The following is a 26,671-nucleotide window of genomic DNA, read 5'->3' as shown; positions in this document are numbered from 1 at the left end:
GGTCAAGTCAGATTAAAGATGATGACAGAAAGAAAGGGCCAGTCCCTTCCTAAAGGAATAACTGAGTCATGAAACATAAAATCAGGGCTGGTACAATGATTTATATAGGTAGTACTAGTTACCAGGAGGCATAGAAACTAGAAATAAATAGTCCCTATAAGACTTTATTGGCTCTTCAATAGGGAAGTAACTTTATAGTCAAGTAAGGGTATGTATCTTGAGAGTATACATCTTCAGGCTAAAATACTTCATGACTTTAACATGACACTGTGGATACTGCAATTAAAAAGACATGGTCTTTTAATTTTCTAAGAATTAGTATTGTCACAATCTTTTTCTCAGTTAAAAGTAGTACAAGTATCTCTGTAAATTAAAATTTTCAATCACACATAGAAACAAAAGAATATTATTCTACCAGGACATAATAGTATAAACAACATATGATATACATTAGTTACGCCTAATTTTCATAAGGATATGTGAAGGAAATAGATCTAAAACTATGAAGTATCCAAAGTCAACATCTTAAATCATAGTAAGAAGAATAAATTAGAGTGTAAGGCTTCTACTGATTTATCTTGCAAACAATCTATTTAACTCTAAATTTCTCTAATAATCAGTGAAAAAGCACTAACTTCTCCAAAAGTATTTAACAACAAAAGATCAAACTCCTTAAGTAGTAGAGTGCCAGCTAAAGAAGCATGAGACTGAGTTCAAACTCAGTGCTGGAAAGGAAGAAAAAAAAAGCAAGTAGAAAATAAGTCTGCCAAAATTCTCGTTGAAGTAACTGAGGTTAGGAGTTATTATAATATGGATCCGCAGGGCTGGGAATATGAACTAGTGGTAAAGTGCTCGCCTCATAAAAATATGGATCCATATGGATCCATGCTCAAGAGACAACATAACTCATTCTCTAGTAAGGCACTCTAAGAAGCACAGAGAGAAGTGTACAGCTCTACCAGTGACATTTAAAAACAAGGGTACTAAAGAAGAGGGAAACAAAAAAGAGGGAAAGAAAAGGAAAAGAAAAATGGGAAAAGGAATGAAAGGATATAGGGCAAATACAAAATTAACTGATGACAGAAAAATACAGTGAAAACAAATGAGTAAAATGTAAAAGATAAGATGCAAAAAACTGTAATGGAACTTACGAGGTTCAAATGAAGATTAAGATTTTATAAATCAGTCAATATTAAGAGATTGTAACTAAGGGAGGAAAATACTATAGATATTAGGATAAAGAAATAGGAAAAGGGTCTTAGACTATAGATAGAGTGGTTAAACTTTATCTCCTAAAAAATCAGACTTTTGAAAATAAGAACTCTTTCAGATCCAAAAACAAATATATATCTCTATACACACATCTGTCTCTCTCTATATGTGTATATATGTATATCTATCTAGATATACATATATACATATATGTCTTTGTTTCCTTTCAGGAGATTGTATTTTATGTCTCTGACAAGCAGGGAAATTAATTCTGGGCAAATAAAATATCAAAATTAGGACTAAAGAATAGATGGCTAAACACAAACTTATAGATATAATTGATGCAAACTGAAGAACTGGCTGAAAATTTAACTGATGGAGAAAGTAGCTGGTTCAATAATATTGCAGAAAAATTTCTCAGATATTTTACTTCCCCAGGATGCCTTGGTTTCAAAGTGCTAATAATTAACTTTTAGTGAAATTTTATCAAAGTAGACCCAAAGTCTGTCTTCTCTCTAAGCTAATAAAAAAATTCAGAAGAAAAACTAATACACCAAAGTGGAGAGCCACATGTGTTGGTACAACTAAGTGAATTTGCAATTAGTTGGAAAAAAAGTATTACACTTACTCATACCACTGTTTATTGTGTTTTCGGTAAAGCAACGTATCCAAGGCAACAGCATTGACATCCAGAGCTCCTGGGGAAGGCCACTGGTTGGTGAGGTGGGCAGTTAACTCTTGTCTTGATCTTAAATCATTATTCTTTAGCACAGTCCTGTGAATATTAAGATGGTGAGTGCTTTTATCTTCACTGTTCTACAATGGCAGAGGAACCTAATGGTATCATTTAAGGCCCCAAACGGAAAAATGGTACATTAATAGTCTGTGAGACTTGTTGGGACTATGACACTAAGCAGTAGGCACTTTTCATTCTTTCTGTGCTAGCTATAACCAATTGGTACTAATGAAGTTCAGTCTTTCTTTTCCACAGATATTACAAAAGTACAAAGACAGCAGCAATTTACATCATAACTAACAATACTGATATCTTAGAGATACAGGCTATTGGATGCTAGTTACAATATAAAAGAAAGATTCTATGTGGAAGATTTTTCTGGCTTCAAAACTCAGAAACAACTTGTAAAAGCAACAAAATAAAAGACAATTTTTTAAAAAGAAAGACCATGGAAAAACAAAAAAAAATAAAATCTATAAGATTCTTAAAATGTTTGACAGAAATGACTATAAATAAGCCTTTATGAAAATAACTGAATGAATGACAACTGAACTGAACAATTTATCAACTTGAAGTATCTTGGCTTTGGAATGAAGGCATAACGATTCATGATTTTCTCTCATTTTTATAAAACTGCTTATATGAATAATAACTTGTGAAAGAATTAGATTTGTGTCAAATTTTTACTAACTTGAATCAAATGATCATTGTCATGAGACTATTAACATTAAATGGATTAAATTTCAAAGCAAAGGTCCTTTTCTACCTCTAAACTGCCTTTAATAGTTTCTAGGCAATATGCATCCACACCAGGACTCCATGGCCTTCCTTTATCAAGCCACAAGCAGAGAAATGAAGGGTCCCTATCACCAACTTTCACAGATAATAGTCCTATGATGGATGGTAAGACACAGGACTAAGTGAGGCGCTAGCAACACAGTCCTATATTAAAAAGAACAGCCAGTATATTTCCTCTACAAAGAATGATACTACAGAATAGTCTCAACAGACTACAGAGGAATATTTCTGATTTTACATGGTACCTGCAGGTGTCAAAAAATATGTTCCACAATGTCCATAAAGAAATATTATCTACTTCGTTTTGTCTCACACTAAACACTAAAAGACCGGCAAATCAATGAGAACATAGCCTTTTGCCTGGTACCAATGTCTAATGCTACCATCCTAACTACTCCTGGGGTGGAGACAAAGAAAGTGTGAATCAAGCCCAGATAAAAAGTTCACTGAGGGGCTGGGGATATGGCCTAGTGGCAAGAGAGCTTGCCTCGTATACATGAGGCCCTGGGTTCGATTCCCCAGCACCACATATACAGAAAACGGCCAGAAGTGGCGCTGTGGCTCTAGTGGCAGAGTGCTAGCCTTGAGCAAAAGGAAGCCAGGGACAGTGCTCAGGCCCTGAGTCCAAGGCCCAGGACTGGCAAAAAAAAAAAAAAAAAGTTCACTGACCCCATATTAACCAACAGTTTTTCCTTGTGCATTCTTTGTATGTTTTCAGGAGGAAAATATCACATTTTTTAAAAAAGAGAAACAAATTCATTTATTTACCATCTCTGTTTAAAGTAGTATTCCATGATCACATTGTGCATAAATTTGCTGAAACTCAATCTGTGACAACTTATTACTTACATGAATATGATGCATCATAAAGAATGTACTGATCCTTCTGCTTTAATAATGTGCACAGTTTATAGAATACTTTCCCCTACTTCTTTTAATCAGGTAAGGCTCTGCACTGGTGTTTCTCTTTGTGCTCTTCTCTTTACCCATAACTTTGTACCTCTTTTCTTCTTTTGTGATCACCTACAGAACTACTAACAAATCCTGTTTAAATATCAGCTTCAGAGTGATATTTTCTGTGGACCATTATTCCTGTGCCACCTGTAGAGTATACATGCTTTTGTTGCTCTATATATGTACACATACATCAAATCACTTAGATATCAGTTGTTTCATAGACTTTGATATCTTCAAGATTTTCTCATTTGCCTTTAAAAATCCAGAAAATCTGATATTATTATTGCCATCTCTAATAGAAATCTGATATGGCACTGGAAACTGTACATGTATTCTAAGAGTGGCATAAACAATTTTATTCCTATTGACACTGTCCATATCACATACTCTAGCAGCGAAATACACAATACTTGCTTTCCATGTTTGAGTGATGACAAGCCACCATGCAGTTTCCTGTTTTTTACTGGAATACTTAACGTTCCTATGTTTTTTTCCTTATTGTTGTTTTTTTTTTTAACTCAGGGCCTGAGCACTGTCTCTGAGCTTTTGTGTTCAAAGCTAGTATTCCACTTCTTGACCCACAGCTCTACATTTGGCTTTTTGGTGGTTAACTGGAGTTAAGATTCTTACTGAATTTCCTGCCAGAGCTGGCTTTGAGATCCTGGCTTTGAGCCATGGTCCTCAGATATCAGCTTCCTGAGTAGCCAGGATCACGGGCAGAAACCTGTTTTATTTGCCTTCAAGATTCACCCTTCCCACACATCTTATCAACTGTCTACATTACTTCTTAAAAAAAAATAAAAGAAAAACCAAGAATTTTCATTTCATTGGTAACAATTAGAAATAATTAGAACATTAACATCATTCTCTGAAAATTAGTATTCTGCAAGAATATTATTTCCAGATAGTTACCAAATAGCCCTAAGTGATTATGGGAAGTTATTTTACATAATCTTATCTCTAAATGTAGAAGAAGTATCAATTAAATATCATCATTTCATAAATACTAGTCAGTCAATTACTGCAGGTAATAAGACTCTGAACAGCAAATTAAGGGCTAATGATGTGAATTTTCACAAAAGTGAAATCAAGTTGTTACCTCCTGAATCCACTGTTCACTCTTAGAATCATTACCAGTGAGACAACTAGTGTACTTTTTAACCGCACACTTACCTGGGTCACACCTATCACCAATTAAAGCAACGTCTGTGGCGATGAGGCTCAGTCTGGCAGGTATCTTCATTAGAAAATAAAATTTTAAGTCTCCCTAAGTAAAACTAACATTAACCAGAATTGAGAATCACTAATTCAGAGTTAAGAGGATTTACTTTCCAGAACATGGAGCACGGAGAAGCAGTTCTCAACCTTTAATGAGTCACTTGATTCCCCAGGGATCTTGTAAAAAAAAAAAAACGCTCCAGATTCTGATCCTACAGGCCTACAGGGGCTTGATAATCTCCCTAAAAACCTTTCTGTACATCAGTTTGATAATAAAAATTTGAAAAAAAACATAAATAAATAAATAGAAAACTTGCTCTTTCAAATAATTTTCTTATACTAAAAGTAAGTAAATAAATAAATGAATTTTACAACTTCTTAAAAAAAGATGATGATAATAAAGATAGGTGACTTAGAATAGAAAGATTATATATTGGGGCTTATATATGTAATCACATGAGAAAGCAGGTAAAATTAATTGTAAAAATGTACTTATTTAACCAAGTATGTCCAAAATATTATTTTACATGTACTCAATATAAAAAGTTATCAGTGGGCTTTCTTACTTTAACTTATACTATCTGGTTTGTATTTTAAATAGCACATCTCAATTTAGACTACAATTTAGACATTTCAAGTGTTCAATAACTACTAGTGGTGAATATATGGGACAACATAATAGAGATGAACAAGTCAGATTACAGTGGAAGATTGGAAGATTTCAGAATTCTGGACAGCTACAGGAAAGGTCTAAACAGACAATCACAGAAAAAAACAATGGGAAAAATTATCTCTGAATTAAGAGGTTCAGACGATATAACGATATGTATGATTTTCAATCCCGATTCAAGAAAAACCAACTGATATTTTTGAGATTCTGGAGAAATCTGGTTATAAAGGAGTTTCATAATGAAATAAAATGTTTCTACTTTTATCAGATGTGATTAGGTGAGGAATTTTCCTTTTAGAGATGTGTACCAACATATGTGAGAATGAAGGAACAACTTTAAAATCAGTTGTGAAAAGTAAAGAAATAGATAAAACAAAAGTGATGAAATGTACACACCTAATAACATCATTAAAAATTGAAACAATAATTTAGGATTTAACTGCTAATGCTAATTTTAAAAAATTGGAAAGGCAGCGATAGGGTCTGAACTCAGTGTTTCATCCTTGCTTGGCTTCCTTGCTTAGCAGGCACTCTTCCCCTGGAGCCATTCCCCTAGCCTTTTTCAGTTTAACTTCCACATAAGGCTCTAATTTTTGCTGGAGTCTAGCCTTAGACTGTCTTCCGATCTATGGTCTCCTGGGTAGAGGCTGACCTTGACCTGCAATATTCCTGATCTCAACCTCCCAAGGATATGAAGTTACAGGTGTGGGTTACTATGCTTTGCCTCTAACTTTAATTTAAAAAATATTATAGTGAACTACACATAACATGGGTCATCTTGGCAATTTTTGTGTGTGTCTCTGTCAGTCTTGAGGCTTGAGCTCAGGGCTTGAACGTTGTCACTAGCTTTTGTACTCAACACTACTGCACTACCACTTGAGCCACAGGGCCACTTCTGGCTTTCTGGTGAATTGGAGATTCAAGTCTCTCAGGAGTTTCTGCCAATGCTAGCTTCAAATAACCATTGCAATCTTCAGACTGCAGCCTCCTGAACAGTTAGAATTCCAGGCATGTACCACTTGTGCTCAATTATCTTAACTTTTAAGTGTACAGTCCACTTAAATGATACGAAAACATTACCATTAGTTCTTTTCATCTTGTAAAACTGAGATGACACAAATTATTATTACACTCTTTCAGTCCCTGAAAACTGCTATTCTTCTTTCTGTCTTCACGATTTTTACTACTTTAGGTGTCTCATATAAGTTGAATTACATCTTCTTTATGTGACTGACTTATTTCACTTAGCATCATTAATCTCAAATTTTATTTATGTTGTAGCATACTTCAGAACTTCCTCTTAAAGCTAAATAATTTCCCATTGTATGGATATATTATACTTTATCTATCATCTAGAGAAGATACTTCATAGGAAGTTTAAAATTTTAGTAAGTTTAATTGTGCTTTTCTGTATCTTGAGAATTGTTCCACATACCTTTGAGAATATATTTGCTGAATAAAGGGTTCTGCATATCCTTTAGATCTAATTGGTTTATCATGCTGCTTAAGTTCTCTATTTCCCTATTTTCATCTGGTTATTCTATCAATTGCTGAGAGGATAATGAAGTCTTCAGCTATTATTTTAGCGATGTCTATTTCTCCCTTCAGTTCTGTTATTTGTTGCTTCATAGTTTGTGTGTGTGTGTGTATTTTGTCAGTCGTGGGGCTTGAACTTAGGGTCTATGTGCTGTTTGGCTCTACCATTTTGAGCTACGGCTCCACTTCCAGCTTTTTGGTGTTAAATTGGATCTAAGAGTCTCATGGACTTTCCTGACCCAACTAATGCTCTACCACTTGAGCCACATCACCACTTCCGGTTTTTTTTTTTTAATGGTTTATTGGAGATAAGAGTCTCATGGGGATGTTTCAGCTCAGGCTGGCTTCAAACTGCATTCTCAGATCTCAGCCTTCTGAGTAGCTAGGATTACAGGTATGAGTCACCAGTGACTGGCTATTTCATAGTTTTTTTAAACCTAAAATGTTTAACTTTTGATATCAAAAGTATGTATTTTTAATGTCTACTATTAGATGCAAAACAATGTTTATTGCTGGTATATCTTTTTAATCCATTAATTTTTTATTAACTATAATATCCTGTCTCATAACTTTTAATTCACCTGTAATACTTATTTTTTCCTGATATTTGTGTTACTACATGTGCTGTCTTGGCTGTTATTTACAAGTAGTATCTTTTCTGATCTATTTGCATCACTGGATCCAATGTACAGTTTGTCATAGACATCAAAATTGTATGGATCATATGGTTTTACCTGTGCCTCCAGTCTTTGATTGGAGAATTTAATGTATTTGACTTCATGACTGATAAAGAGAGGCTTACTTCTGTCATTTTGATATTTATTCTATGTCTATAGATTTTTGAGAACCTAATTTCCTGAATTATTGCTTACTTGTGTATCTTCAAGATTTTTAATGTGATATTTAAATTTTTCTCATTTCTGAGCACTATGCATAACTATGTTTGTGGCACGCAGATATTACATTTAACATACAATGTTTATAGTAATATAATTTTCCTTTGTATGTTTATTTATTTATTTTTGTGTTCACTGGGGCTTGAATGCAGGATCTCATGCTTTTAGCTTTTTTGCTCAAGGATGGTACTCTGCTACTTGAGCCACACTGCTACTTTGGGGTTTTTGCTGGTTAAATGGAAATATGAGTCTCTTGTCTTGTCTTCCCAGGCTGGCTTTATAACCTCAATCTTCAAATCTAATCCTGGGTAACAAGGATCACAAATGAAGGCAACTGGCACCCAGCTCTAAATTGTGTTTATATAATCTTAATTTCAATATACAAAATTATGCTGAGTTCTATTCTTACCCTTCTTGTTATCAGTGTTATAAAACTGTATCTTCATACACTTCATGCCCCCAAAACTTAAAATGTAAAGTAATCATAAAAACTGATGATTAAGTATATTAAATTATGTAGAAGACATTAAAACATAGCATTATAAATCAAAGACATAATAATAGTGGCTTTTATACTGTTTTTTTAAAATGTATTATATGTATGTATGTATGTTCATATGTGTTATGTACATCCATATTTATCTGTGTTGAGGATTGGACCTAGGGCCTCATGCTTGCTAGGAAAATTCTCTTATCAGTTGAGCCATATCCTTTTTTACCCTTTTTTGGAAATAGGGCCCAAGCTGGTCTTACCTCATGATCCTACTACCTCTCTCTCAAATAGTGGAGTTAGTCTCTGAAGCCATGTAAACATAAAAACTAAAGTTACAACCTATTGCCAAAATAATTTCAGTTTTATAGCAACCCATAATTTTCCTTTAACTAGATATTTATTTCTCTATAAAGTTTCTAGTGAATTTTTTTGTCCAGTGACATTTTCATTTTACCTTGCAGGACTCCTTTGTCCAGGTTATGTATAGTGATTATAAACTCCCTCAGTTTTTATTTATCTGAGAACTGCTTAATGTCTACCTGACTGCCACTGTCTCTCTCATCCCTGTCTCTTTCTCTCTAGTACTTCAGACTGGATCCAGGGCCTCATGTTTGCTAGGCAAGTGCACAGTATCTGTTAAGCCACATACCTCGTCTAATCCACTTTTTCTTTTCTTTTCTTTTTTTTTTTTTGAAGATCAGTTTTCTAGATATAAGATTTAGGTTTTGACAGGTTTTAAATTTGAGTTCTTTAAATTTATTACCTTCCATTCTCCAGTGAAATCTGGTAATAATATTGAGAATTATTTATGACAAATTGTTTCTGTTGCTTTCTAATTCTCTTAGTCTTTTTCAAAAGTTTGATTGCAATGTGTCTTACTATGAGTCTTGAGTTTATCCCACCTAGACAAACTTACTGAGCTTTTTGGGTGGTTATAAAAATGTTTCTCGGGGCTGGGAGTATGGCCTAGTGGCAAGAGTGCTTGCCTCCTACACATGAAGCTCTCAGTTCGATTCCCCAGCACCACATACATGGAAAACGGCCAGAGGGGGCGCTGTGGCTCAAGTGGCAGAGTGCTAGCCTTGAGCAAGAAGAGGCCAGGGATGGTGCTCAGGCCCTGAGTCCAAGGCACAGGACTGGCCAAAAAAAAAAAAATGTTTCTCATCAAATTTTGTAAGTTGCCAGCAGTTATTTTTTCAATTAGGGTCTCAGTCTCTTTCTTTCTGTAATCCCACAATAATCTTGTGTATTTCATATGGTTCCACATGTGCCTTAGGCGTCTTCTTCAACATTTTTTTTTTGTTTCTTAGATTTGATCATTTTCACTGCCTATCTCCAAGTTCTGTGAAACTTTCTTTTGCTGCTCAAATCTGCCTTTCATTCCCCAGTTAAATTTTTTGTTTTAGCTATTGCATGTGTCTGCTCTACTAATGCTTTTTTATTTCTTTTTAAGTTTTCTTAATTACTATTTTGATTTGGTCCACACGTTATTCTCTTAACTTTCTCCACATCATCTTGTAATTTCTTGAACATCTTATAAAATTTGAGTCTTGCCTTGTGGACATTAGGTCTTTTCCAGAAAGTGTGTATTGATTTATGATTTATATTTCTTGTTTCTTTGTGTACCTACTAATTTTTTTGAAAATTGTATATTTGATTAATAATGTGATAACTCTAAAAACCAGATTCTCTCCTCTTCCCAGTTTTCTATTTTTTTGTTAAATTATTACTATTTTTTATTATTATTATTATTATTGCCATAGGATGTCTTTGTATGATTGATCAGTCTTAGGTATAAATTTAAGGTCTTCTCTAACGCAAAGGCTTTCTGAGTATAAACAGAATACTAATTTTTCCCATATATGCTTGTTTTTGAATATTCTACTCTTTTTGTTGTTGCTTACTCATTAGTTTGTTCTTGGAGCAGAGTGTCACTATATAGCTTAGGCTGACCTGGAGCTTAAAATTCTCCTGTCATAGCCTCCTGAGTGCTAGAACTATAGCCATATGTCACTGTACCTGCCACAAATGTTGTAGCCTTTCATGTCTGATTTCTAAAGGTAGGAAAGAGAAAAACTAAAAAAGAAAAAGAGATGCTAGATCTTTAAACTCTACAGAAGCCACTTCAACCAGAAGGAGAGAGTCTACTACTATAGAATAGTGCTAGAGCAATCTTCCCCAATCCCATGCTTCTGTCTGTATCTATGTGGTCAGAAGATATAAGCAGTGATATCAGCAGTTCCCTAATATCTGGAGGGCAGGATGGTTTTTGTCCACCAGAAGATGTATGCATAGGGACTCCAGCCCAGCACAGTTGCCTACCACAGGACTAGAACTAGGGTATAGGTAGCTGCTGCTGTGCTAAGAGTGAAAATTAACTGCTATTTACATCTATATGTTCTCCTGAAAGCTGCAAGCCTTCAATAGATCTGTAGAATTCCAAAATATTACATTAGACTTGTTCTGTCGATTCAACTGCATAGACAGATTCTGGTGAGTTTCTACTATATCATCTTCCCAGAATATGCTTATATCACTCATAAAGGTCAGTTAAAACCTAAAGAACTAAAATAGATCTATGAGATACTTGTATATTAATAGCAATGTATGTCTTTTTATGTAAGCTGTAATTTATGGAAGCTTCTTTTGTCTTCAATTCAAGATAAATATTAAAGATGACAAAAGTGAGTCATTTTTCTAATGTCACTTTTCAGTGAAGTATCAGTCCCATCTATTACTAAGCCTCTGACTCAAATATATAAACATTTGCTCTGTAGAATATGCAAATTTAATGGGATATAGCTAAAGGCAATGAAATATCCACAATCAAACTAATACCCTTTTAAAATTGAGTACCCTACTGATTTCTTTAACACCCAAGAAAGCACAATGTGACATGATTTATGTAGCTGATGCTGGACCTTTTCTCTTCTGGCTGCATTTTCTTAATTTTTTTTCCTAATATGGACAATGTATCATATCATAAGTATTGACATGATTATAGCTTTGAGCTTCAATAACAATTCTTACTCACTAAAATATATACACGGCCAATGATTAAGAAGTGTTATAATCTATTTTATGTACACCATGATGACATCAAATACTATTCATCATAGACTTGTAAATCAGGATGACATAACCTTACCAACTACGACCTGTAGACTAAGAAATCATACTATCACTACTTTACCATTAACCATTCCGAACAATTTTGTTAACTCTCACACTGGCCTGTTTTTAACAATGAATGCTTCTTTACTTCTACTAATTAACTCATGAGTTTCCTCATTAAAATATGTTACAGAACATGCTACTATTGTTAAATCTTCAAAATGACTAAAAGAAAAACATTAGTTGGATGATACTTCACTAGTGTTGAAAGTATTTTGTACACTGTTCTGTGTCTTTCCAGTCCTGAGATTTGTAGTGTGTGTCTTACAGAATAATTTGAACACCAAATAATTTATATGAGGTTTAAAATTTTGGATGCTAACAAATATTTGTTCTTATATAGGATATTCTTTAAAGAACCATGAGAATGATAATATCTGAATGTATGGATGCTGATAAAGCCTCCTTCTTATACATGGTACTCATCAAATAACCAAGTGATTGATGATGTCTATCTTACTAGTGCCTTGTGAGAAGAGATCATGTTAGTTGTATACTCAGCCACATGTGATCCCAACACAAAGCACACATTTAAATATTTATTGAACAGAATTGAATTTAAAAATAAAGTTTTCCCATGAATTACCACAATAAACATGAGTATAAATGAAAACATTTTATAATCTGACAATCACAACAAATCATAGAAATACTAAATAAATGGGATTGCATCAAACTGAAGAGTTTCTGCATGCTAAAGGACCTAGCAAGCAAGATAAACAGAAAACCCACAGAATGGGAAAAGATATTTTCTAGCTATATATCACACAACAGCCTTATATCTAAAATATACTTAAAGATCAAACAATTAACCCCCCCAAATGAACCCTAAAAGAATCAAAACTCAATTAGTAAATGGGCTAAAGACTTAAAGAGAGACTTCTCTGAAAAAGTAAGAATAATCGACAGACCCATGAGGAAATGTTCAATATCTCTATCCATAAAAGAAATGCAAATCAAAACATTGAGATTCTACCCAGTTAGAATGCCCAGTTAGAATGGCCATTATCAAGAAAAGTAACAATAATAGATACTAGTGGGGATGTGGCAAAAAGGGAACTCTACTACATTGTTGGTGGGAATGTAAACATGTTCAACCACTCTGGAAAGCATATTAGAGTTTCCTCAAAACACTAAACATAGAGCTTCCCTATGACCCAGAAATTCCATGTTTGGGCATTTATACAATTGATCACAAGGCCATATTAAAGCTTCCAGTACATCAATGTTCAGTGTACCATTCTTAACCATAGACAAGATATGGAATTGATAAAAAAAATGTTGTATGCAAACACAATGAAAGTCTACTCTTCCATCAGAAAGAATAATATTGTGCCATTTGTAATGAAATGGAAAGAACTGGAAAAAATTATATTAAGTGAAGTAAGCCGGATCTAAGTTATTATAGGTTGCAAGATTTCTCTCATTTGTCATAACTAGAATGTGCCTATAAATCTACAAGTAAACAAACTGCATGGTAAAAGACAAAAAAATACTCTTGGTCATGATAAATTATGTAGGTCTCTAGACATTCACATAGTGAAACCAACGGAGAATATTCTTAGGAGAGGATCACAAAGTTTAATAGCTATGTTCATATCATCACATGAAATGATGTTTATAGAAATGAACTCCAACAAATGGAAGCAAGAGGTTGTTTATTTCACCTTTTGTTTTTCTTTTTTTTCACTCTTTTTGTTTTCTGTAGCTTTTGTAAGTAAGATTATTTTGAGGGAGGAAAGAAAGTGGGGCACAAAAAATGCAGCAGTGATACCCACCAGACACTATGTTGAAAATGAACTATACAATTGGGTGTGGGGGGGGGGAGGTCGTGAGGGATAAACTGAGAGAAAACAAGGGAAGAGCTAACAGTGTTCAAAAAGAAATGTACTCATTACCTGACTTATGTGACTGTAATCCCTCTGTACATCACTTTTTCAATAATACTAGAAAGTAAACACTTACAATTTTTCTCCTTCCTTCTTCCCTTCCTTCTTGCCTCCCTGCCTTACTGCCTCCCTCCCTCCTTCCTTCATTTCCTTTCCCTCTCTCCCTTCATTTTGGGGGGGGGGGGCACTGTCCCTGAGCTTTTATGTTTATGGTTAGCACTCTATCACTTGATCCAAAGCTCAACTTTCAGCTTTTTTCTATATTTCAAAAGTTGATTGGTGGTAAGAGTCACATAGTTCCCTATTTGCGCTGGCTTTGAACTTGGGGTCTCATATCTGAGCCTCCTGGATAGCTGAACTATAAGTGTGAGCTACTAGTGTCAAACTTTTTTTTGGTTTTGTACCAGTACAAGAGCCTATTGCTCTTGCTCATAGCTAGCACTCCTTGAGTAGCACTTCCAACTTTTTGCTGGTTAATTGGAGACAAGAGTCTTACAAATTTGTCTGCCTGGGATGACTTCAAACTTTGATTCTCAAATCTCAGCCTCTGGTATAGCTGAGACTATAGGTGAGAGTTGCTTGTGCTCAGCTCACTTTGAATTTTCCACTTCAGTTTGCGACTTCAATGATTAAGGAGATGCTATGTGTCTATAAGCTAAATCAGAGGAATAGACATTCTTTGAGTGTTGTCTTTCCTTTACACATTATACCTGAAATCATTTAACAATTAATGAAAAATAGGTGAATATTATCTCTAACTCATAGATGAAGAGGCAGAGGCAACAAAACATTAATTATAACTGACCTATAAGAGGCAAATTAGAATTATTACCTTAAGACAGCCTTGATTGCAACAGATCTTGAGCTTATTCCATAATTTTAGTACTGATACAAAAACTATAAAATGTTCAGATTTTGAGTTTTAAGACACATCTAAGATTAACAATAATTCACAATATATGAAACTATTAAGAAATATACAAAGAGCCAGGTGAGTGACACTGGATTTGTTAGCAGGAAAATATAGGCAACACAATATAGAAAACATTAAATGCTCTAAACTGTACACCTTAATATTGTTTCTCTGATTTTGTCATTGACCTTCTTAAATTCTTTTTCTGATCTTTTTATTGATTTATTTAACATTTTAATTTTGTCGGAGATGCTTTTATCTTCTCAGGATGAAAAAGAGGAATTCCAATGCCAACCTTTGATTGCAAACTTTCGTAAGTGCTAGTAAAAGATCTGAGTGATACATGGAGAAAATGTTTGTTCTCCTTGCAGCTGAAAGTACATTATTCTGCTAAAGCTAATCTTCATAAAGTAGTGAGTTTTTAACATTAATAAATCATTTTATCTTATTCTCCTACTCAGTATCCTTTAATAGGAATGGATTTTGTGAGGCCATTTTTACCAACATAGAGATCACATTCATATTATATAAACCTTTAACATTTAACTCAAGGCAATATTCTAGTTTTTATCAATAGTCATGTTTTCTATTTTCTGTTCTTTTAATATTGTTTTAATGTTCTAAAAACATTAAAAAGAACTATAAAGTTCCTGAGTATCAATGACACTGTGTTATCATAGAAGTATGAAAAACTGTAAATTGGGTCCATCATTTTCTCAATTTAAAAAGTCTGAGCCTGTTACTTTAGCAAAATTAAATAAATTAATCTACATAAATCTGATTATTCAAATGAAAATGTCTTTTTGATAAAAACAGAAACTGAATTTTGAGGTTCAATAATGAAGATTAAACTCAGGGCCTTGCAGTTGGTAAGTACTTTGTCACTTGAGCTATGCCCCAGATGTCACTCCTAGTCTTTTTTATAACTTTTTTTCTTTTGTTGGTTTTTCTGTTAGGATTTATTGTCTTTTGCCTGTGGTGTCCCTACTCTTATTTCCTCTGGGATTACTGATATAAACCACCAGGTATGGCTGATGTGGGATGCACATGTGTGTGTGTGTGTGTGTTGGTACTAGGGCTTGAACTTGGGACCTTATGCTTTTGCTCAACCTACTTACTTAATGCAGGTGTGCCACCATTTGACTCATGCTTCTAATCTGAGATTGTGTTAGTAAATTAGAGATAAAGCCTTGATGACTTTTTCTGCTCAGGTTGGTTCCTATCCTCAACCTTTGACGTCTTAGCTTCCTGACTAGCTAGGATTACAAATGTGAACCACTTGAAACCTGGTCAACTGTGTGCTTTTTTGAAATGGGTTCTGACTATATAGCTCAAAGTGTTTTGGGATTTAGCCTTTTACCTCTGTCTTCTGAGATTTGAGATTACAAGCATGTACTATCATACCAGTCACTGAGACTGATTTTTCTTGTTAATTTTAATGCTAAAAACACTTAAACTGGAAACATTACTTACAAAAGAAAAACAAAATTTTCTCCTTAATCTTTTACTCATAAATAACCAGAAACCTACTGTTTGGCTATTGGTGTTTTTCTCCCAGCTTAGCAGATGTGAGGAGCTATGGAATGTCCACCTGACCTCAATGACAGAGGTGCCACATGACAAGCTCTTACATTAGAAAAATACGACTCAAACAATATATGAACATTACTCTTCTCCCCAGGATATAAATTCCTACACAATATTATTTTTATTCCTTAATAAGAATTGTATTTAAAAATTCATCTTCTGGATTTTTTTTTTAGTCTCAAAGTATCAGGGCTTGAACTCAAGACCTGATGCTTGCACAGTTGGTACTCTAGCACTTGAGCCATCTCCAACCTGGATTATTTTGGAGATGGAGTCTTGCAGACTTTTCTGTCCAGGGTGGTAGTGAACCACAGTCCTTTGGATCTCAGCCTCCTGAGTATCTAGACTTACATGCATGAGCCACTGGCACCTGGCTATAACAAACATGAATTACTTCTGAAATAAGAAAAACAAAATTAAACTTTATAAAGAACAGTTAAGAGATTTAATAAAGTCAACCAGAATTCTAAGACTTTGAATACTATAGCAACAACACTTGGTTGTAATGTTTACATAATACCAAATTTTTTCTAAAAGATTCACTTACAGCTGATCTTGAAGCTCCACAATTATATATTCTAATTGTTCTTTCTCTAATTTATGGGCTAGATCAGAATCTTCAATCCTTTGAAGTAGTATTTTATTCTGGGAGACAGATTCAGACAGTTGGTTTTCTCGAAGTCGTAAGAGTTCTTCAAGATAACCCTGGAAATATAATACCATGGAAATAACAGTGACTACAAGAATTCTAATAGATATCTTCAAAATTAAATACAGAATAGCTTAAGTTACCTTCTAGTTATATTGTTACAAAATAATTTCAAAGTCCCAAGTCTTGGGGAGAATTAGTTGCTAAAGTTTGAGAAAATGTATTTGTAGTTTATAGCAAAACTCAGTTGAAGCATTATTACTTTTTAAGCTCCACAGTAGTAATAAATATATACCTTCTAGACTCAAAACACAGGCTAAATTACAGAAATGATCAATGCAAAAGTTTCTACTCTATGCTTATTTTTCAAAAGCATGTGGATATTAACATTTCATCATTAAGGTATGGATGGAAGGCAATGTACTGACTTTGTGAGACCTGCAGACTTATCAACTGTCTAGTGTCACATTCTAAGCAGTAAACCTGGAATGTAAGTTTTTAGGCAAGTTACTAAACCTCTTTGTACTTCATCACTTAAAAAAATTGGAACAATGTAAGTACCTAGTTAGGAAGATTAAATGAACCAATCTAGGTAAACTGTTTAAAACTTCCTGGCATATTATATGTAATATCTAATTAGTAGCCACTATTGGAAAAACACCTAATAAATATGAGACCCTGAGCCTTCTGTCTCTGATCATTTAATTTACCTTTTTATAAAACTTTACAGACCCAGATGGATATATAGTTCTACTTAGTCTCAATACTGTATCTAGAATTCAGGCTTCCTTCCATCCTACCCCTTCTTCTCCCTCCCCCCCCCCACCTTCATCACCCTCCTTCCTTCTCCTCTCTTCCTCTCCCCCTTCTACTCCCTTTTTCTTTCCCTCTCTGTAGTCCCAGGCCATGAACTGAGGGCTTAGAGCTCTTGTTCAACTCTCTACCATGTGGCCATACCCTAATCATTTTGGCCATACCCTAAAACATTTTGCTGGTTAAGTGGAGGTTGAACATGGAGGACTTTTCAACCTGTGCTAGCTTTAAATTGTGACCATCAGATCTCAATCTACTGAGTAGCTAGAATTGTAGTTATAAGCCCAGCTTCAGTTTCTCTTATTTGTTTTCTGACAGAGTTTATTGAATTTCCATTCAAAAATTTTAAGCATAAGTCTTTGAATTCAGGAAATTATTTTAAATATCAAATATCTTTTTCATGTTTTGTGATTATGACATTTTTAGCTGTTTTTGGTGATGGAAATTGAACATACTGCATAACTTATATCCCTGGAATGGAACCTAACTAATTTGATCACAGTATATGATATTTTTAATATCATACAATCCTATCAGTCTGATTTGTTACTACTTCAGGTCCAATTTATAAGTATTTTACTGAGGATTTTCACATATCTATTTATCAAGTATATCCTTATGTCCTACCTTACCACGTTTTGGTAGCACACTAATATCAGCTTCAAAGGATAAATTTGGAAAAGTAAAGATGAAAGATTTATATGATCTGAAGAGAAACCAGAGTTCCCTTCCTATTTATAAAAAAGTTTGAGAAGCACTAATATTAATTCCAATTTAAAGGTCTGTGATTTATTTAGTAGTGAACCCATGTTTTCCTGGATTTTTATGTGTCAAAAAACTGTTTACCATTAGTTCAACCTCACTGCTTGGTATTGATTTATTTAGGTGTTTAAACATCCTCTTGGTTCAATTTGGTAAGTCATGAGGTATACAGAAATGTTTATATTGTTTGTCGTTTTGCTAATATATTGGCATATAATTTTCAGAATGATTCCCCATGAGTACCACCTCCTCCCTTCATTTCTAATTTTATTTACTTGGATTTCCCTCCTTTCTCTTGGGAAGTTTAGCTAAGGGCTTGTCAATTCTGCTTATCTTTCTAATGAACCAAGTCTTCGTTTCACTGAACCTTTGTATTATTTTCATATCAGATTCACTGATTTCTGTGTGGATCTTTATTTACAATTTCTTCCTGCTAACAGTGGATTTAGATTACTCTCCTTGTACTTTGTGCACAGATTTATTTGTAAACTCCCTTTTGACTATTGTTTAAAAAATACAGACAATAGCTTTAATCTTATGATACTGCTTATATGATATGGTGTGCTTCCATTTTCATTTGATTATAGGAAGCTTTAATTTCCTTTTAGATTCAAATAGTATAGTTCAATCTCTCCTGTGTCTGTATAATTTTTGTGATTTTACTTTTTTTTACAGTGCTGGGGACTGTTCCCAGGGTCTTATTCATTTCAAGCAATCCTTTTACAACTGAGATGTAACCCTAGTTCTTTGTTACTTTCTGTTGTTTTTCTGTTTTGTTCCAATATAATAAAATGCATCCAACTGTTATCATTTTTTAAGTTTTTAAAGACTTGCTTTACAGTTCAATATATGATCTATTTTCTAAAAATTTGCATGTATTAATGGAAACAATGAATATTCTCATGCATAGCATAACAACTCTAATATTTCTTTGTTGATATTTTTGTCTGGAGGGTCTATTTACAGAGTAAAAAGTTGAAATCACCCATTGTTGTCATATTAGGGTCCATTTCTTATTTTATGTGCAATAAATAGCATTTGTTTTATAAAACTGGATGCTTCTCTTTTGATGCATATATATTTATAGTCATATAACTTCTTGATTGTTTCTTTAATGTTTAGTAACCTTTTCTGTCTATTCTAACTGACTAAGTTAAAGTCTGATTAATTTAGTAATTACTGCAGCTATACTTGCTTTTGGGGTTTTCTTTTGTTTGTTTTCTTTTTTCCCACTTTTATTATGTACCTATCTTTGTTTCTTGCAGACAACAAACTATTAGATCTTGCTTCTAACCTGCTAGCTAGCTGTCTTTTATTTGGCTCTGGTAAACTTTGTCTTCAAGCCCTGATAATCTCTGTTTTGCTTTATCTAGTCTGTTTATTAGGCTCTCAATGAAATTTTATAAGACTTACAGAGCTTTACATTTCCAAGACTCTTGTTTGGATTGCACTTTCTGTAGTTACTCTTCTAGAGCAATGTCAGCAATATGTAGTCTGATAAGGTATAAAAGCACCCTGTATCGAAGGCTCTTATAGGTGAGGAATTGCAGTGTGTGTGTGTGTGTGTGTGTGTGTGTGTGTGTGTGTGTGTGTGTGTGTGTCTACAGTGACATGCTGGAGCTTCAACTCAGAGGCTGAGTACTGTCTGAGCTTTTGTACTCAAGGCTAGAGCTCTATCACTTGAATCACAACTCCACTTCCAGTGATTGATTGGAGATAAGAGCCTCACAGACTTTCTTGCCCAGGCTGGCTTGGAAACACAATGCTCAGATCGCAAGCTCCTGAGTAGCTTAAATCACTGGCACTCAGTTTATTTGGTAAATTATTATTATTATTATTATCATTATTATTATTATTATTATTATTATTATTATTATTTTGGTAAATTTTTACCTAAGAAGCTATTTCAGAAACAAAGGGGAAATTTCAATAATTAACATCTTTTTTTAATGAAAGGATATTTTGATAATGATAGTACAAAGTATAAAAACTTGAGTGACTTTTGACAAACAGTAAATACCTTCTGTTCAAGAGTAAGTTGATACTTTTGTCTCACTCTCTTACACTTATTGAACCAGCTGTTTTCATCCATGATAAGAGGCGGTCCCACATTCTCTGGAGTGCTGCTTTCACTGTCACTGCTTCCAAAAGTTCTGAGCTCTTCCTCATCACTGCTGATACTATCAGAACTGGACAGATCCAACAGAAAGAAGGAAGTAAAGTCAATAATATGTTCTACTTTAATTCCTTTTTATTTAAGGTTAGCACAGATTTTAGTAAAAACAAGAGAAATAGGAAAAAAACTGCAGAGTAAGGCAAAAACCTCCTGTTTTGCTTGAAGGAAATCAGAGGAAAGAATACTCCAGTTGATTTTTAGGATTAACATTCCTATATTAGTGAGGTATTGATGATTAACCTGTAAAACTTATCAGTAATGTTTGAATTATAATAATAAGACTATAAAGACATTCATAAAGTAAACATGGGGTGTTGATACCCTGTCACAAAACCAGTGTGGCAGTGCCTCACACCTGTTATCCTAGATACAAAAATCATGTTTTGAAGCCAGAAGCCAGTTAAGGAAGGAGAGAGTCTCAAGACTCCTATATCCAATTAATCACAAAATGCTGGAAGTGTAGCTGTGGCTTAAGTGGGTAGATTGCCAACCTTGAAGAAAGAAGATAAGGGGTGACAACCAGGCGCTGAGTTCTAGCTACAGTACACACAGACACACAGACACAGACACACACACAGACACACACAGACACACACAGACACAGACACACACACACACACACCACACACACACACACACACACACCACGATGCTAAAGTTCAATTGCGATCAACAGACCTACTAACTGTGAGATTGTTCATATGAGACAAAGGATTCTAAAACAAGAGAAGCAGAAACTCCAGAGGTGAAGATAAGAACTTTCTAGCTGGGTTCTTTTCACTGGGGGTGTCCTTTTGACAGTTAAAACACATCCCTGGCTCCTTCTTTACTCTCTGCCTTGTGTTCTAATACAATTCCTCTTCTTCTTCCCCATCACCATCCAAAATATCTTCAATTCCTAGCTTTAAAATATTAGTGACTTCTCAGGCTAAGTAGTGGTTATTTTGGAGACAAAGACTGTGCTCATTCATTAGTTTTTAAAGCTCTTGTATTTTTTAACATTTATATCCCTGGCTTCTAGAAAATGTATTTTCTACATTATACTGTATACTTAATAAATCCATCACAAAATGTATATGTCTAAGTACCAGTATTTATAGATAGATAGATAGATAGATAGATAGATAGATAGATAGATAGATAGATTTCATACATACACAAATAAAGTTGCTGTACCTTATAGCTCTGGTTTGATTATAATATTTTAAAAATGCATACAGATTATTATGTGGTATTTCAGGAGATCAAATTTTCAAGCAGACCTTAGCTTTTGTATCTGATTAATTTTCATTTGGTGATGAGGTTGCGGGAAGTATAAATTCACAATTTAAAAAAAAAAACACCCCATTAGTAGTAAGACAAGTTGGATTCTTTTGTAAGCATACACTTTTGTACAGCCATCAAAATTTTCACTGAATTTATCTAAAATAAATAATAATTACAACACAAACAAATGTGGAATTAATTTGTAAAAGAATACTTATTATTCTTTAGAATGGATGGAAAACAGAAAACAAAGTGAATTATAGTTTTAAAATTTCAGTAGACTATTATTCCACATTGACTATAATAAAATGCTTCATTATATAAAAACTATATATTCGGATTCCAACTATATAAAATGTGCGCATTTACATAAAACATTAAAAACACAATTACTCTGTGATTTGTGATTTATGATACTGAAAGAAATGTTGGGTATAAAGTAGTTCAAATCAGATGAAAACTGCACAGTAAGATATTCAGTTATAATTAAGATTTCAGTAACATATTTGAAAATCACAAATACCTTTGTTCGAACTTCAAATATGGTGTATAGTCTATCACAGCAGGAAAGGTACCATCCAGTCCCTCTCCCTTCAGGCAGAAGCTAAGACAACAGAATGTAAATACTCCATATTAAAACACAAATTTTAAATCAAATTTAAATTTTATAAACAATATCTTCCTAGGGATATTTCTTTCAGCAAAATGCTGAATTTTTACCTAAGAAGCTATTTCAGAAACAAAGGGGAAATTTTGTACCTATTTGTTTACAATTTTGTACCTATTTGTTACTAATAAACCTAAACCTAAAATATCCCTATTTTCAATACAAATGATACTCACATAAGATTTCAAACAAGAGTAAAATTCACTGAGAAATCTATTTAAGCCTTGTCTTATTTGATAGTATCTTGATCTCCACTGCACTTTCAAGACATCAACTAGAGAATTTTCAAATGAAGATATGAAAAAATTTAGATACAAAATTTCCAGTGACATTGTATGTTTACTAAAAACATTTGACTTAAAAGTTTTTCAGCCAAGTGCCAGTGGCTCATGCCTAAAATCTTAGCTATTTAGGAATGTGAGACTAGGAGGATCATAGTTCTAAGATAGCTCAATAAGAAAATCTTTGACACTCTATCTCCAATTAATCAGCAAAAATGCTATGTCAATACTATGTGAGCAAGTCAAACAAGAGCACCCTAAACTACCTGAATAGGTGAAAAGGCTTAGATCTCAGATATCAGAAAGTTGCTGAAAATCATCTAATCTCCATTTTTAATTTTTTTTTTTTTTTTTTTTTTTTTTTGGCCAGTCCTGGGCCTTGGACTCAGGGCCTGAGCACTGTCCCTGGCTTCTTCCCGCTCAAGGCTAGCACTCCGCCACTTGAGCCACAGCGCCGCTTCTGGCCGTTTTCTGTATATGTGGTGCTGGGGAATCGAACCTAGGGCCTCGTGTATCCGAGGCAGGCACTCTTGCCACTAGGCTATATGCCCAGCCCTCCATTTTTAATTTTTGTGAGGAAAAATATTAAGTAATTTGCTCCAAGTCACACTGTGAGTCTTGTACAGACAATGAAGGAATTCTAGATCTCATGGTTAGCCAATCAACTAATCTGTATTTTTTATGATGGTATCAACAAAATGATGACAGAAAGAACTGGTTTATCATTATTATTATAAAGTGAAAAACATAAAATGCTTATAAAATGTAGAGTGATAATTCACAGGAAAATAATAATCTATGAAACTTGGTTTCTTCCAGGAGTTTGCCTGTTAAAATACTTGTTTTAGTATATTAATATCGAGTATATTATGTTAATAGTTCAATATGTATATATATACTTTTTCTGACTTTAAATAGGGCAATTAAAGTAGTACTGCTTTATGTGAACTTTCTGTCTTTTACAAATGTTACTCTGTGGTATTTGCTGTCAATAGATTATAATAAATGAATACTTAAACAAATAATTAACATTCTTATCCCAGTTTTTTTCTCTTTTTGAGACATGATCTCTCCCAGTGAATAAAAAGCTGGTCTTAATTTGCTATGTATAACTGGTAGGCTTTGAATTTGCAATCTTTCTTTCTGTAATGCTGGAATTACAGACATATATCACCATACCTGGCTTCCAGGGTTTTGTTTTGTTATCAATTAAGTACACACTTAAAGCCAAGGCTATACAGGATTAGCTAATGTCAGAACATTCTACATAAAAAGGTAGGAATCTTTATAGGAATTAAGAGACAAGTTCCATGTGCTGTCATACTCATCTTAAAACATCAGTACTCATTTATTAAGATATAAATACAGAAAAGTTAAAGATATACGATGGCAAATACTTGTAAAAAGACGTGGTATAGTAAAAGGTACCTTAAGTGAAAAGTTATTTAAGTTTAATTTTACTCATATTCTTGAGTTTCAAATAAAAATAATCTTCTTTCACTCCAAGTTTTTTTTATAGAGAAACCTTTTACATTGAATAAAGCATACAATCCGAGAAATGAGAAATGATGCTTCTATAAATCTAAATAGAGCTAATAATAATCAAACTTAGCATTTGTTATCTTAAACTGGAAGCAGTTTGTTTTGTTGATAATAAATGTACATGACACAAAAAATAAAGCCTCCAATATATGGTGCTAAATCCTTCTTTATCTCAGCACATAAGAAGATAAGCTTTTCTTCTTTTGGAGTTTCTTTTCATTTTAGAGCAGTAGCTAAAAAATGCTAAAAGATAAGACCTACAATTTTCCTTCAGTGCCAGCAGGGTATTGCTTAGGGGAAGATAGTCTAATTTTTTCTTTGTCTTCAGTTACAAACAAGCTTGTCACTTCTTTAAGTCTGAGACAATGTCTTTACTGAGATCAAATTCGTTTACTCCCAATTAATTACATTAATGCTCAAATTTAGTAAACTCAATTTGAAAGGGAACATTATAAACCATATACTAATATTCATTGTGCACTTTACTTAGAAAACAACAGAGAAGATTATAAGTAGAAATTATTATGAAAAACAGTAATTGAACCTCTGAGTTTACTTGGCTAGACACAGGTACCTGAAATCAATGGCATTAAGTCCCAGCAGCATGCCAGCAAGCATATTGGCTTCTTCACCTAGCACAATTGCTCCATCTTCATAAAACCTCCTAAAATAAGGAATATATAAATGTTAAAACCAGACTCAAGTTTCAAACTCATAGTTCAAAACAACAGAGAAAAAAACTTAATCTATTTTATTTTAAAAAAAACCTGTTCATCACTGAAGTATTTAAGACTGACAAAAAAATGAATGAAACAAAAAACTAAAAAAAAAAAAAATCACCTAAGCCTGACACCATGACAAAAAGCAGTTTTCCTGAATGCTTTTATCTTTCTTAAAAATAATTCCAAAAGTGGCTACTACAATGGATCTTGAGTGTCCAGAAATTGTTCCTACTGAAGCAATATAAATGAAAAGTGCAGGGTGATAAATTCAGGGTCATTTTTACTGATCTGTTTCCAAAACTGTGCGAACAGTCTCTACTTAAAACAAAAATAATTCCTGGGTTTTTGTTGTTATTCTTTTTGTTTTTGCCAGTCCTGGGACTTGAACTCAAAGCCTTAGCATTGTCCTTGGCTTTTTTGCTCAGGGCTAGCACTCTACCTTTTGAGCCACAGTGCCACTTCCAGCTTTTTCTGTTGATGTGGTACTAAGGAATCGAAGCCAGGGTTTCGTACCTGGCAGGTAAGCACTCTACCACTAAGGCAACATTCCCAGGCCCTTTTTCTTTGTTTTTGTTCCAAAATTATTACCTAAATTAAAGACTCAGAAAGTGTTCATTAGTAATTCATGCTAACCTTCATAATGCAATACTAATAGAAGGGATGGACTACCAAGATGGCTGTCTATTAAAATTTTTAAGAAACTACTTATTATCTCTTTGACAGAAACATAAATCTGAGTTTTGCCTTTACTAATTCATGCAACCATTTTATTTTGGCCAATATTTGTTTTTTTATATTTTTCTGAAAATATCATGATAAAGACTAAGATGTTTTTCCAAATAAGAATGGAAGGTCATTGAATTTTCTTATTTTTCCTTAACTTTTTATATGTGATCTCACCATGGTCTCCAGGCTGACCTTGAACACATGCCCCTGCATTGCTGTGATTATAGACTTACAATACCACACCCAGTCAATTTTCTACTTTGAAAATAGCACTGTGAGGTACTGTGGCTAATGCCTATAACATGAGCTAGTCAGAAGGCTGAGATTTGGGGATCAAGGTTGAGAGCCAGCCTGGATAGAAAAGTCTGAAACTCTAGCTCAAAACAGCCAGCAAAACGTGAGACTGGAGGTATGGCAGAACAAGCCATACTTGTGAGCAGAAAAAAACACTATGAGACATTTAGGCCCTGTCAATGGCACACACACAGAAAAAAGCTTTTCAGAAAATATATTTCAATACACTAAAAAATCATTCACAGCTTAAAATAAGTAAGAGTTAAAATAGTCTGAAAAGAATATTTATATCATTTAATTTAAGGCAAATCATGTAAACTAAAAAGGAAGAAGCTATTTGGAAAATTAGGTTTTCTCTTTGTAACACTAACATATCCATAATTTTTACTGGAAACCTGATCTCCTGTTACCACTTTCAAAGCCTTCAAAAGATGAAAAACTTTCAAATTCTTTTTATTGCATAGAAAAATAGGAATGTCAAGTTTGCTTACACAGCTAAGACAAAAAACAAATAACCAAAGAGTAAAGCCTGATACGACTAATCTAAAAACATTACTGTAAAGTATACACTAAAAATAACTTTTCAAAAATATTTTTGTTCTAAAGAAAACGTTGTGAGAAGACTAGAATGAAAAGCACACCAAATTCCAAGAACATTGTATAAATAATGAAATTATGAAAATACATAAAACTT

At 33.7% G+C, this 26,671-nt stretch overlaps 2 protein-coding genes across 5 annotated transcripts in view; one reads left to right on the top strand and one right to left on the bottom strand.

The window, feature by feature from the left end:
* The window catches only part of Slc25a40 (solute carrier family 25 member 40), a 45,392-nt gene extending 38,119 nt beyond the window's left edge, over positions 1–7,273 (top strand). The window contains exon 13 of the transcript XR_007210080.1: positions 7,223–7,273. The gene's annotated coding sequence lies outside the window, so the exon portion shown is untranslated. The remainder of the gene's footprint in view (positions 1–7,222) is intronic.
* Positions 1–26,671, bottom strand: part of Rundc3b (RUN domain containing 3B) — a 94,437-nt gene that overhangs the window by 9,553 nt on the left and 58,213 nt on the right. The window contains exons 5-9 of one of the 4 annotated variants that reach the window (XM_048339950.1): positions 24,810–24,899; positions 22,269–22,349; positions 20,324–20,492; positions 16,627–16,784; positions 1,841–1,987 (exon numbers count right to left, since the gene is read on the bottom strand). In XM_048339950.1, the coding sequence (XP_048195907.1) occupies positions 1,841–1,987; positions 16,627–16,784; positions 20,324–20,492; positions 22,269–22,349; positions 24,810–24,899 (645 nt within the window). The remainder of the gene's footprint in view (positions 1–1,840; positions 1,988–16,626; positions 16,785–20,323; positions 20,493–22,268; positions 22,350–24,809; positions 24,900–26,671) is intronic. The other 3 variants (XM_048339952.1, XM_048339951.1, XM_048339954.1) reach the window with 3 other exon arrangements.

Source organism: Perognathus longimembris, chromosome 2 (genome assembly GCF_023159225.1).
Source record: "Perognathus longimembris pacificus isolate PPM17 chromosome 2, ASM2315922v1, whole genome shotgun sequence".
NCBI classification, from domain to species: domain Eukaryota; kingdom Metazoa; phylum Chordata; class Mammalia; order Rodentia; family Heteromyidae; genus Perognathus; species Perognathus longimembris.
Note: the sequence above shows the minus strand (reverse complement) of the source record. Positions and strands in the feature narration are given on the sequence as shown.